Source organism: Balearica regulorum, chromosome 22 (assembly GCF_011004875.1).
Source record: "Balearica regulorum gibbericeps isolate bBalReg1 chromosome 22, bBalReg1.pri, whole genome shotgun sequence".
Lineage (NCBI taxonomy): Eukaryota > Metazoa > Chordata > Aves > Gruiformes > Gruidae > Balearica > Balearica regulorum.
Window position 1 is genome coordinate 4,722,013 of NC_046205.1, and position 14,077 is coordinate 4,736,089.

Below are 14,077 nucleotides of genomic sequence, written 5' to 3' on the forward strand. Positions count from 1 at the left end.
TCCACTTAAAGATCTGTGTAGCCTGTTAGTACTTGGGCTGTTCTGTTTCTGAGCTGAGCTTTGCAGATTCAGGATCAGCAGTGGACCCTGGTGCCTTTTAGAGCTCATCTTAGGCTGTGTAAGGTACAGCTTTGTACCTTGATGTAACCCAGTGTCTTCCATTTCGGCCCGGAAACCTGCTTTCGTCTCAGGTGTGTGGGGTGACCTGGGAGGTTGCAGAGCGGTTGTTGGAGAACTCGAGATGGAAATAAAGCAGATTTGTGCTAAACTCATGTAAAGAGGCCAGAATCGGTGCTGAGATCCGAGGCGGCACCTCGCCCGCAAGACTCCTCTCACGGGATGAACGCAGCAGGCAAAAATTCCTCTCCCTGCCCGTTGCGCTGACGGGTGGCACCGAGTGTCCAGCCCCTCCCCAGGGACCCGCGGACCCCCGCACCCCTCCGCACCCATCGCTTTCCTCTTTCGGTGGCTCGGTGCTGTGGCGGGACCTGCGTTTGTTCCGGACCGTGTATCCCCGACACCGGCCCGGAGCTCCGCAACGCCCCCGGGGGGACGGGACGGACACGGGGACGCGCCGGCTGCGGCCGCCAGGGGGCGGGGCCGGGCCGGGGAGCGGCGGGGCGGGGCGGGGGGGGGTCGGCCGGGCCGGGGGGGCCGGGCCGGGGCGGGGGGGGCTCGGGCTCGGCGGGGCCCCTTCTCCCGTCCCGGGGTGCTGCGTGTCATGGCTTCACCCCCGGGGAGCGGAGAACCGCATGTCCTGACCCCCTGCCAGGGCGCTTCCCGGTAAAACGTGTGTTTCTGTAATCCCCCTCCCCGTCGCAAGAGCACGCCCTGGGGTTCCCTTGCTTTTTTTTGGGGGGGGGGAAAAGAAAGAAACCATGAAGGTGCAGTCAAACTGTGGCCGTGTATGGCAGCTTTCACAGGCGGTGAGCCGGCAGAATGCAGCGAAGTTGGGGGGTGACTCAGCGGTGTGCTGCGTTTGCATCAGGTTAGGGGCAAAATAATAAGGGCGGCCTAATTGGTGTAGCGCATCCAAACAAAAATCTCCCCCTGCCCTTGAAAAGGTGGAATTTAATAACTTTCCGTGCTCCATAGAAGAATCCAGTAGAAAAACACGCCTGGTTCCTGTGGTTCTCCCCCGCGGGCTAGGAAACAGCTCTGTGTACTGCTTGCTTTGTGTTTTTTTTTTCTTTCACTTCCCCAGCACCGCAGCAGTAAGGGACTCCTTTCCAAAGCTGGGTGAACAGTGAGTCATGGCTTGGCAAGGAAATTTAAGTCCCGAAGACTCTGTTGTGCTCCTTGCTGGATGGATCTGCTGGTAGCTCTGATCTCAAGGGGTAGATCAACACCTTCGCCCCATCTCAGGAAGGTAGTGAGGCAGATGTCTGACCCTTGATCATTGAGAGGACTGTAACCAGCCTCTGCGATGATTTTCGTTGAAATTCAACCCAAACGGTGAAAAAGCTGCTCTCCTGCCTCACCACCCCCCAGCTCTTTGATCTTAACATTAAATCTTGGAGACGTGATTGGTGATTAGGGAAGTAAACATCATCCCTTCCTGGAGGGAAGGCAGAAGTTTGTTCTACTCAAGCCTTCTGCATTGCAGGCGTTAAGTTACATTTTGCTTTGGGGAGGAAAGGAAAAAAATCTCTCAAAGTAATTAAGTTAAGATGCTGATGCTAATGAACGGGCTTTCAAAGCTGGGGCTGGTGGGGCTTTGATGGGAATCCCCTGTTGAATCAATGACGTTAGGGCCTTAGGAGTGATTCTGCAATTATTAGGCTGAAAGGATGTTGAACATGAAGTTAATCCTGTTATCTTGCAAATATTGAGCAAACTGCTTGGTCTGGATAACTCTATAATGGGATTATTCTAGTCAGTCTGGCACCCTCGACACTCCCTATGTGTTCAGGGCTTTTTCTTATTTTCCTGTTCAGTATTGATCAGTCTTCCTAGAGTTAATTTTGGGAAGTGGTGTCTGGGGCACTGTTTTCCAGTGGTGCTGGATTTTATTTTTTTAAAAAAATGAGTTTGATAACGAGCACCCTGTTGCCTTATGAAGCCAAAGATCCCTTGAGCCCATCCCTAAATAAACGTTTAGGAAAAGAACTGAAGAACAAGGACAAGTATAAAAGGAGACTTCCCTTCGTCATGCCTTCCTGGCATCAAGAATCTGCAGTTTAGGGAGTTCCTGTGCTGGAGACTGTTCCCGGGCCATCATATTTGCAAAATATAATCAGTACTGGTTTGAAAGCGTAATTTTGCATCTGTGATAGTCTGTAGCAATTGTTCTAAACAAAGGTAACTGGCGGGGTTTTTAAAAGGATTGTCTTGAGTTTATTTTTAAGCAGTCTGATAAATTGCAAGGTAATCAATGTCAGGAAAACACAAGAACCAGAATGATTGTGTGTGGAGGACAGGGAAAAGCCTTGATGCATATTCAGTCATTTGACGATGTTCGTTGGGGATGTGATTGCTTTCCTGTTGGGCCCACAGACCTCCAAATTTTAGTGGCCTGATGTTTCTGTGGGGTTTGTCATGAGCTGGAACAATGGTGGTGTTGCTGCCAGGTCAGGTTGTGTCCTTGGTTGCAGTGGGGCAAAACGTAGTGACTTACGGTTCTGCAGTTACGGACAAAAATCAGGCCACCGTGTATCGTGCGAGAGGTAAAGACCTAGACCCTGGTGAGAATTAGAATTTGCGTTTCAAAGTCAGGGAAAACAGGTTTTTTTTCCTCTTCTCTGTAGTCAAGAGGTTGAATTAACAATAAAACAGGTCTCTCTCTCTCAGTATCGCTAGACTAAAGAAGTGATTTCTACAACACCCGCTAAATGAGCAGATGTTTTTGTGCCAAACCAGAAATTTCCATAAATATGGGAAAGTTCCGTTAAAGGGTCAGTCAGCTTTTAGTTTCCAAGCTTTGATTTTATTTTTTTTTAAGGCTGATCTGAATCTCGTTAAGAACTGCAGATTTTATTTTTTTTTTGGTGAGCTTTTAGTTGTGGGGTTTTCTTTCCTACTCCCTTGATGAAGGTGAGAATTGTTTTGGAAGCCCCGAGGAGGTCCCTTACAGCAGAAATGGGCTTCAGCATTGCTAGTGACTCATGTGCCTGGGCTGCCCCAAAGAAGGCAGGAAGACGACATGGACCACCTAGGATTTTGGACCAGCTGAGGTTTCAGTTTAAGTGCCCAGGGGCCAGCTAGCCCTGCTGTTGGTAAGGGGATGGATTTAGACGGTCCCTATAATTTTAGGGACCTTGAGGGAAACCCAGGGATGGCATTCGTACAGCAAGGGGAGAACTACTGCCTTCTGCAAGCTTTAGATGGGAATCCAGCACAAGAACAAATTCCCTATTTCAAAACTAAAGTGCATGGAGATATGGTTTAATGTTTGTTTCCACAGTCTAAATGTGCACCAATTCAAATGCTTGCTCTAACGTATCCTTGTGGTAACTACTGCTTGAAGAATACACTTACAGAGCTGTGGTTTTCAACTTTTCATTCGTGCACCTTTGAACAGTGTCTGATAGGAGGCACGGACCCCTGTGAAGTTAATACAGACATGCCTGCTTTTCTCAGCGACTTCTCTTTGGACCCCTTAAAGATAACTCTTGCTCATTCTTCCTGCAAGCTGAAAACCCCTGAACTTGAGTTTTGGTGCTGCTCGGTTTTGCGTGCTGCGGATCTTGAGGTGGGAACTCTTTGGTGGATGCCATGGTAGGGACTTTGTGCTGATACTTGCCTGTAAGATCCTTCTCCCTAATCAGCAGCGTTGACCTCTTTGAGCATTGGGAAACTTGTTGTAACCTCGTGGAGCCATGGGATGTAGCATGGATCTCTGGCTGCCTAATCTCTGACATGGGATTCTTTGATCTGAGCCCCTATCTCAAGGTGTTTAATGTAGGTGTGAGGCTTACAAAGGCTGCCGTGGCCAGGGGCAAGGTGAATCACGCTGCTCTGTCTAGCCCGCTGACTTGGGGGTTGTCCGCATTGCAAGTGAAGGTAGGACTACAGCTCACATAAGCCTACTTGGGCTGGCTGTAAGCTTGTTAGCTTACATACTTGAAACGGTAGTGTGCTATAATTCTGCTGCTGCGAAATGTGTCTGAGAAGGTGAGTAAATATTTGAGGAGCTCACCCTAGCAGAGCTCAAGGCTGTTGGCATTTTTGCTGGCTGCTTCGTAGCCAGTCCTGATGGACTGCAGTGGTCGTGCTGGGCTACAGTCAAACCTCTTCCTGGCAGAAACAGTCCTGTTTCAATTTAACCGTGTTTTCTCTGGGCAGTGGTGCCTGCAGCAGTGCTCGGAGTCTGCCTGCAGCCCCACATGCAACCATGCCAAGCATGAGTAGATGGGAGCGCCATTTGATAGTCTCAGAAAGGGTTTTCAGCCGCTGTTTTGGTATGGTGCTCCTCGTTACTAAACAAGGTCACTGCTGGTGCTCTACAAATGCAGGAGCAAGAAAACTAGATGAAATTAAATGAAATGAGGATTCTGGGAACATGTTCCTACAAGAAGGGGAACAACTGTGGGAGAAACAGCTTCTTACAAGGTTATGATTAGCTGGACCTCCTGAACTGTTGGTGTTATCTCATCTCTTGACATTTCCTTGAATTATACGAAATGGCCTTGACACTGTAAACAATTGCCATGGCATTGTCTCTGCAGCTTGTGTGAGTCAATGCAATGCGTAAACACCGTTTGGTTTGGGGGACCCGATCTGTGTACGTCTTGGGACGTAAGCTACCTGTTTGCAATTGTCACGTCTGCTTTTTGTGCCTTGTCCTGGGATGATGCTTAGCGCTGGTGTCTGCCACCGTCTTGTTTTCGCTAAAGCTCTTGGTGGTGGCAGAAAAGAGGAACATCAGGGCAGGGGCTGGGATTTTAGGAGGAGCCGAAGGGGGTTAGATAGGGAGCTTGCATTTTGCTCTCAGCTCCTTTGGGCCTCCGTAATTCTGTCCTCAGTGAGCCAATTCAAGAAGGAATAAGGAAGGGGATGATTCACAACACAAAACCAAGCATTGCTTTAATCACGCTAGCAGCAATCTTTTACTCGATGTGTTTCGATCTTAAGCCTCGCTGCTGCTTGGAGACACCTTGGTGGTTGAGCAATAGTAAATATTTGGAGAGTTGAGGTTGCTGATGGCTCTTGCCTGGGTGCGACCCGTGGTCTGGATGTGCCACTGTTGAGGGTGGTCCATGGTAGATCTATAAAACATATTTGGCTAGATGAACTTCCTAAGTGTTATCTTGTTCTTTAAATAGAGAATAAAGCTTGTATCAACATGAATCACAAAGTTGATAAACTGGAATGGTTCCTCTTGGGGTTGTTGTCTTGTATTGGGCAAATATTTATCCACATTGTTTCAAAAGGCATATTTGTGCAATAGAAGGAGGTCAAACCTGTAATTACCTGTTAGATTCACTCTGGTAGAAATGGCTTGTAAATCATAGCACGCTTGAAAGGAAGCTTTTAAACCTCATGTTTGTGTGTGAATCTAAAGTTGTGGTTTAAAATTTCACATTTTATGAGAGCTTTCAGTTGCACGGGTGCAAAAAAGTATTTTTCTTGCTGAATTTAAGTGCCTTAAACCAAATCTATATGCCGTTTCTTTTAATTTCTGAACCGTGGCAGGGAATTTGGGTTTCTCTTCCAAATGTATCTGCTCGAGATGATCAGAAGCTGAGATTGTGTGCCAAACTTGCCTTGCATTTTAATAAGGAGCTTCTAGCCTAGTCAATAATTAAAGCAGAGCAGGTGCGGTGGGGAAGTTGGGTGTTCCCCAAAAGCTAAACCAAGGCGCTTTTGTAACTCTCCCTGGGCATAGCCAAGTGCGTGAAGGATGGTAGGATGCCCTGGCACTGGCTGGCTTTGTGTAGTAATTTGGAAAAAAAAGTAATTTCAGACCGAGTAGCTCTAGGTGTCGAAGGATAATTTGGCTTATTGGGGTGGCGTGCCTACAACGAGCCCTTTGGGGTGGTGGAGGAAATACTAAAATGCTGTGCTGCAGTTTCATCTTTGGATATGAAGAGCAAGCGCGCTTGCGGAGATTTTTGGTGAAATCTTAAAAAGAGGAAACAAGGCTTTTTTTCAGAGAAACCTTGCTGTCTGCCTTTTCAGCCAGCATGTGGGCAGAGGGGCTTGCGACTCAAGGTGTAGTTTGTCATCTTGAAGGATTAGAGGTAGGAAGAGAAATTTGGGATCATGAGTCTTTTAATGAATCGGAGCTGGGATACTAGCCTGTGGACCTTGACCTCTTCATCGCAGACTAACTTCTAGAGTTAAATATAGTGCTACTTCTGAGGGTTAATTTCCATTTAATCTTATGTTAGAGGTTTAATATTTACTGATATTCTCGCTGTTAATTTGCACTCTCCAGTGTAGTGCTTAACAGAGTTTGTCCCATCAGTTTTATAGGTGGCGTAGATGGTCTTACCTCTTTGCCAGAGGACTCGGTGATTTTGAATAGTTTCTGTATAAGGCTGTAAAGTCTTGTGTGTGAGTTAGGTTTGGCCAGTAAGGTGGTTAACACGGAGGATGTGTCATCTGTGCTGCTCCCACTAGCTTAGGAAGGGCACTGCATATTTGGGCTGTGCTGGTTGTAAAAGCACATGCTGGGCAGTGGTTTGAAAGGAGAGGAATATAGTTTTGATTTGCGCTGAAGCTCTGTTAGTTTTGTCTGTCTTTAGCTCCAGTGTTTTCAATGGGAAGCTGTAGGTGATGTCAGTTTATAGGTGGTTCTCCGAGTATCTTAGTTTTTGCTGTGGGAGAGGGTTAGACAAGAGTTAAGCTAAATGCCATGCCTGTTTCTTCCTTAAACAATGGAATAATTAATGTAATTTTCTCCTCCGTGTTTTTGCTTAATGTGTTCCTAATAATCTAGCTGGAAGTGGCAGATGGGTATCCTGCCTCCGAGTGCTTCACTGTTGGGAATATGCTGATGCTTTGCTGATGCCTGATGCTTTGCTGGAATGTGTCCTATATCTGTGCTTCCTTTGGCTTCTGACCAGTGTTTCTTTTAGTGCTGCTTCAAGGTACTCCAAAAAGTAGTTTGTCAGCTTTGGAGGTTCCCTTGCCTCAAGATGGCACAGCCATGAATCACTGCGGTGATCAAGTTAGCCAAGAGGTGACTGAATCTTTAATTTTGTCAGGATTACATTATTGCTTAGCGTTCCTTCACTAGTAAACAAGAAAATACTTAGCATGTGTTGTAATTACAGTGAATGGTGAGGAGACATTGAAGATGATACGTTTTCAGTACTGACTAAAATGTGCTCTCATCAGACGTTGCACTTCCTCCGCTGGAAAACAAGGCTGGGGGATATTTTGGCCTTAAGCTCCTCTTGGCCCCAAGACCTACTACACAATTTTCTTTAGCCTGGTCCTTGTGACAATTAAGCGATTCCTTGTGTTCCAGCCTCCCGCTGTGATCACAGGGCTTTACAGGAGCATGTCCTCAGCTTTATTTTCCCTGCCTAAACATGAGGCTGAACGTGCTGTCAGTCACTTCGTTGGCAGAGGCTGCTGCTGAGCCCACAGCAGCGTTCTTCCTCCAGCTCTGCTCCGTCCCAGTCAACATCTGGGCTTCCGTAGGACACGGGTTGCTCACCTTCCCCACCACCAGCACGTATGTGGTGGCACCAAGACAGTCCTGGATCCGCTGCTGAGATCAAGCAGCCCCTATTGTCGTGCTGACTAATTGGTGGGGATGAGGGGGGCTGGAATGCTCTGGGAAATAGGAGTTTCCCCCTTGGAAATGCCACAGGAAGCATGGAGGAAATCATGTGGTATACGAGCGGTTACCTCACTTTTCTGTCTCATCCGAACCAGCGCCCTTTCATCAAAGTGTACAGAACCTAAACAATGCAGTGCCAGCTGGCTTATAAATAAACCATTTTCCATTTCCACACCGGGTATCGGGCTGACTTTTAGTACCATGTGAGGAGAAAGGAAGAGCGTCACGTTGTGTTGCCTTGTGACCTTTCAGACCGACTGCCTGGCTTCCCACCCGCTTGCTTCCCCTCGGTCTGCTGTCATGGTTAATAACTCTGCCACATGCTCTGTTTCGGAGCACAACCCAGAAACGGTCATCTTTGTAGGCAGCCAGAGCTGTTAACGTATATATATTACGGGGTTTTTTTTCATATTCATGTTCTGCCCAAGCTGCTGAGGATTGCTAGCAGACCGATTGTGGTGAAACGCAGCCAGGGTCATGGTGCTGCCACTTTTTTCTCCCTACCAGTCCTCCTGGTAAAACGGTACCGTGGGCCTGTGTTAGTATTTCGAGTGGGTGCATCTCCAGAGCCTTAAACATCCTGTAGCCACTGTTGACTCTCTTCCTGATGGGCTCTAAAGGAAAACGCCCAGTATCACTGGTTTTAAATAGACAGCTCCATCTGCATGGATGGGATAATGGCAGAGTCCTTTTGAATATTCCTGTGGCTGAATCACAGAACATAAATGTCTGAGTCACCGCAGATGAATGCGGTGTTTCACGTTGGTGTGAACCGAAATGTGAACAACAGTGTCTTTATTAGAGGAGCTAATATTTGTGTTCATTATGGGTTTCATTAGATTTTCAAGTGAAACAATCCAGGAGAGTTTCTTTTACAATGTAAATAAACAGACTATTAATATGTGAATGTTGGGTTTTTAATGGGATGCCAGTCTGGATGGAGGGGAAATGAAGCTTCAGAGGAAAGCGATGTATCCCACTTCTTGGGCGTTTAGTGCCCGTAACCGGTTGTCTTGTTGTTTTGTTTTAGCCATCTGACTCCTCTGAAATCCTGTCAGATGTTCGTGTAACTGGGATTTCTTGGTTACTACGCTTTTAGAAGAAAATATTGAAGGGACTATCAGCCATATCCCTTTTTGCTTTGCTGTAGAATGCTCTTTGCTATTCTGAGCTCTTCCTTCTCATAAAGGTCACCTGTCCCTGAGGAATAAAGGCTTTACTCTGGTTTCTGCTGGTTGCTGCCATGTCAGGTGGCCCTTCTGCGTTATTATGGGAATTTGGGACATTTGTTACTTCTCCTTGCTTGAAATGTGGATTTTCCTTTATCCTAGATGCGCCGTTGGATGCAGGTTGAGGTTTTGTCTCCTCGCTGCCGTTGGGAGAGCTGAAGCAACCTTATTAGATGGGGTGCTAAACCCCACGCGTGGGTGCTCTGTGCTCCTCGTGTGCTGTTGGCAGGGATCTTGGCCAGGTTGCTTTGTCCTATATTTTTTCACCAGCTGTGAAACAAAGCACTTTGGATACAAAGGGTTACTTAAGAGCACAGTAAGTATGGCTGCTCTTACGCTGTGTCCTCAGGCTGGAGTTGAGACAGGAATGAGGGGGGTGGTTTTTTGCGTTGTGTCTGCTGGTGTGGGGTTTACACCCTTCTTTCCAGAGGTGGAACTGGAGGATGGACTGGCAGGTTTTTCTGGCCAGGAGTCCACCTTGAAAATAATGCTGTTGGTGTTCCTTTTGGTTTGGATTTCTGCTGTTCTCTGTGTTTTCTGGTGGGGTTTTTGTTCTTTCTTCCCCAAGAGAGAGTTGTGGCTGATTAGATACTCCTCCTTGGGCACCGCAGCCTTGCATTTCGGAGGCAAATATTAATGCTTCTGGTACAAACTTTATTATGTGTGCCTTTGACAAATAGTCTTGTTATTTTCTTCGTGATGGTTCGTAAGGCCTGATCAACGATACAGAAATGTGGAAGGGCTTTATTACAGGATTGTCTTTTTACAGCCTAGTGAGTTATTGTGTGGCACCAGAGCCTGAGTAAGTGTTGTGCCCACTCTTGGCCTGCAGCCGCTGTGAATTTAAATGCATCAGTTTAAATCTCTGTCATTGAAATTTAAGCTAATGTTTCATGTTTTACTAATGTAGAAATAAAGGGTCAGGCATATATGATTGTGCTGCTCTGCTATAACAACTTACCGTGTGTCATCTGTTCTGCAGCGGAGCTTTGTGCACTCTTAATTCACAGCAATATAAAATGCAATGGCTTTAATCTCCTTGGAAGTCAGGCAAGTCTAGATGCAGCATTTAGTGTTCTGTAGCATTCCCAGATGTAGGGATATTTTTTCCAGACCGCCTTCCAAGCCGGACAGCTGATTTACAGACTTGGAGAAGTCTTCCAGCCTCTATCTCCAAACTTTGTGGGTCTCTGCCAGATGGCAGAGTATTTAAATGGCTTTAAAATGGCTTTTTCTTTGTTTCAAAGCAAAGAGTCTTAAATGAGGTGGAGCCATGCCTGTGAATCAGTGTGTTAATTGCCCACAATGAAAATCAAAAGTACTTGGAAGACTGACTGCTGTGGCTGACCAGAAAGAAATGCAGGCTTCTCTTCGGAGCACAGAGATGTCTGGTGGTGGGAGGCCGAGAAGAGCAACGCTTTCAGGAACGTCCATATGTTCTGCACGAGGGAGGAGGGTGCTATTTGCTCCTCCACCCCCACGTGTCTGCTGATCCTTTGCTCCTCCGCATGCTCTTACTGTCCGTGGGGACGGCGGTCATCTCAGCAGGCAGGGGTTAAGGACCAGCGGGGTGCTGGTGTTGGTGGAGAAGGTGCAGAGGTGTCCTGCTTCCTCCCGTGTTTTTACAGCTGTGCTTCGGGAGGGAGGAGTGGATTTTGCAAGTTGTTCGATGGCATGTCTAGTATGTTAGTGCAGGAACCAAGAGCATCAGCGTCTTCCAGGTGTGTTTGTGGCTTAGGTGGAGTTTTATTAGATTTCGGAACTACCCCATTCCCTTTCCTGGGGTGTGTTGGCTGCAAAACTGCCTCCCACCCTGACACGCGGTTGTGAGCGGCGATCGCCGCCGCTGTGAAGCGGGCGTTCGCTTTGGGTGTCTGTTCTGACTAGTGCGCAGCATTGATTGTTCCCAGCTGCACCAGCCCAAATTGACAATCTTTGGATTTTGTTGTTTCCCAGAATAGAAGGTTTTTACCATCGGGACAAACTGCAGTAGTGAGCTTGTCCTGAACTGTTCCTGGCTGCCTGAGTAATATTCAGTGATATTGAAGTACTACAGCTGCTGGCCTGACAAGGACAAGGGACCTCAAGGGCTGCAGCAAATCTTGGTGTGTTTAAAACTGCTTTTTCCTACAGCCCTTCCTACAGTGGAGGGAACAAACCTGGATGTGTTGGATGGGTTCAAGTTCCTGAGTATTCACTGGTGTGATACTGTGGCAAATTCCTGTATTTTTTTGAAAATTGTTTCTTCCTTTTCCCCTGAGTTAAGATTAAGCCTCAGGATATTTAAAGGTTTTTCCACTCCTCCGTGGTGTGGTGTTCAGAAATGATCTGTAGGTTCACTGAAGACCCAACACAAATTTTGATGAAAAATTAAAGAATCCAAGTGGACACATTTAAACTCTGGAGATCTTTGTTATTGCAATGCAAATGTTGAGGGGGATATTTGTTACCTTAACTATCAAGGTGTGACACATGAATAAAAAATAAACTCTTACTTTCCTTATTAAATTTAAATTTTTCTTTGTTAAATTGAAATTAAATGAGAAGACATGCTCCCTGCTCCTACCTTCTTCCTGGTAACTTTAGTGGAGAGAGGAATTGCTATGAAATTGTATTTTTATTATACATCTGGCTAGATGCATATCAGCTCAGGCACTCTTTTTGAAATTCCTTTTACTCTCAGGATAGTGCAGCTCCTACAACAGTTAGAGTACCGCGCTTTCTCATTCATCGCAGCCTTGGTTTGTATTTTGCAGGCTCAGGTACGGTATTACTTCCTTGATCCCGTTTGGAAGGTGAAACCCCTCCATATATTGGCGTGTGTGGTTTCTCCAAGCTCTTCCTTGAGTAAAACATCGGGTCTCCCTCTCTCCTTACTCTCGACGTTTCTCTCTTCTTGCTAAACTTGATGCGAGGAAGGAGCGAGGGGTGTTGATGATTTGGATTATGCAGCTAAGTGGCTGGAGTGTGGCTGGCTGTCTCCTCCCCTTCCTGAGCTTCAGCCCTAGCCAGCTCAGCTCTGGAATGACAGGCATTCCTGCGTGAAGGGAGCTGGCACGGACGCCTATTTATGAGAATCAAGTGCCCGGCCATGGGGTACGGGGAGAACAGGACCTGCGCTGGACCGTTGGACACCCATGCTGCTGCCTGAGAGTTGGCAGCCACCTCGCTCACCAGGCTCTTTCTCAGTCCCGAGTGTGGATTTATCATTTTAAAGGACTAAAGTGTTTTCTCAGGGTAGACTTTTTTTTTTCCCTCTCTCTCTCCCCCTCCCGGAGAGCTGCTTAGAAAAGAATCTAATGGGGCAGCCGCACTTCTCGAGACCGGTAAATCCAGCTGCTTTTGGTGAGTAATGGAGGGCAAGGGAAACGGAGGAAACTTTGGGGCTGCGGCAGGGCAGGATTGCAGGTGAAACGGAGGAGTTGGGAGGAGTGGAATGCAGGGCTTGTGTAACCTGCGCCCGGCTTGGGAGCTGGGAAGAGAAACCAAAGAAATAACTCCGTTTCCTTCCTTTCTCTTACTCATGTCACATGCAATCGCTGTGCAACATGTTCTGCTGATCTTTGGACAGGCTCCGAGCTGCAGTTTTTAGGGATACCGGGTTCAGGAACAGTAGCTTTGTACAGTGCTTGGACAGCGGTAAAATCCACCTGAGTGGGGTAAGAGCCCCCCCAATAATCTGCCCGGATCGAAGCTGCCCAGAATCGTCTCCTTGTATGTGATGACACCCAGCTTTTTGGGGCAGCTGTAGTAGTTGTGGGGGGAGAAGGAGCTTGGCAGTCATCTTCCTGCTTGTTTTCTCTCTCTACCAGGTGTCTGAGTAACTGGCAGGCTGTAGCAAACTCAACTACTTCCAGCGTAGGTCAGTGTTGTTTCCAGGTCTCTGTCTTAGGTGCTGTTCCAGCGCTGAGACTGCCGTGCGCTGGCTATAAGAGGAGACTTTATGCATCGTGCTGTTCCCTTTTATCTCTTACCGACTTGCTGTCAGCTCTCTGGGCTGAGTTGCTTACTCTGATCTGTAAAGTGGAATTACCTGATTTTTAGAGAAACACTTGACATTTGCACATGGAGAACTCCCTCAGATACAGATTATTTTTTTCATTCTTTTTCATTTCTATAACTTTGAACCTGCAAGTATTTTTAGGGCTCAGATTAAACCAGTGATTCTCTCATCCCCACCCCTAGTTCACTCCAGTCTTGTTCAAGAGCTGCTAAAAATAAGTGGTATTGAGAGAGTGGAAAGGAGAAGTAAAACTTCAGTCATCTTCGTACTGCGGATGAAGATTAACAGCATCTTCTCCTTAGATTTATGTGCTGTTAGAAGCCAACCTGTTCAGTCTTGGGCTCTTTCTCTCATCAAGCACCAGAGAGGGTGGTAATTTTCAGGGGAGCGGGCTCACTTGGTGCAATGATGTTGTCCTTTGTCGGAGACTGGAGGCCAGCAGATCTGGTGTTTCTGCAAACGGTTATTCGCTATCTGAAGTCTTTTCTCACGGCACAGATTGCATAGTTTCTGCTGAATAAATTGTGAACTTGAAGAGATGGTTCTTGTCTTAACTGTGGGGGGATGCTGTTGAAAAGTCTTGTGAAGATTATGGTGATTAGAAACGTACAAAAGACGGGGAAGCTGAGGGCTGGAACTATTTGAGGCTGTTTTGTGACCATAGTCGTTTATTGCTTTAAGGTCAGGATTCACCTGGACCATTTAGGAAATGCACATGAAGTTTTTAAAGCTGTTATAGGAAGCTAGAAACATTTACCTAAAGTGCTTTTTTGATACTTTAACCTTAACAGCATTTCCCTCAAAAGAGTCTTTGTTTGCTTTTTGAGTTGTAGCTGTTTGCTTCAAAGCTTCTTGGATTCTTAACTGCTCTGCCCGGCACAACAAAGGCAAACATGAGGGAGCTGAGTTATCCTCCAGCCTGTGCATTGACACTTTTTTTTGGCAATGGGGAGGGTTTGTTGCAGTCCCACCGTGTGAGCCGGTGAGGATCCTGCGTGGGCTCGATGTTGCGAGGCAGTTGGTCCCGCTGTAGCCTTCGGTCCAGGCTGTACTGCAAAACACGGTTCTGGAGGTCCAGTGACGTTAGGCGTGTGATGAGCAGCCACGTTC

At 46.9% G+C, this 14,077-nt stretch overlaps 1 protein-coding gene across 8 annotated transcripts in view; it reads left to right on the top strand.

Moving 5' to 3' along the window:
* Nucleotides 1–14,077, top strand: part of PHACTR4 (phosphatase and actin regulator 4) — a 67,619-nt gene that overhangs the window by 32,187 nt on the left and 21,355 nt on the right. The window contains exon 1 of one of the 8 annotated variants that reach the window (XM_010303733.2): nt 11,994–12,309. The exons of 6 other annotated variants lie outside the window; for them this stretch is intronic. In XM_010303733.2, coding sequence (XP_010302035.2) covers nt 12,264–12,309 — 46 coding nt within the window. In that variant the 5' untranslated portion in view covers nt 11,994–12,263. Of the gene's footprint in view, nt 1–11,993; nt 12,310–14,077 lie in introns of those variants that run through there. One more of the 8 variants, XM_075774084.1, reaches the window with a different exon arrangement.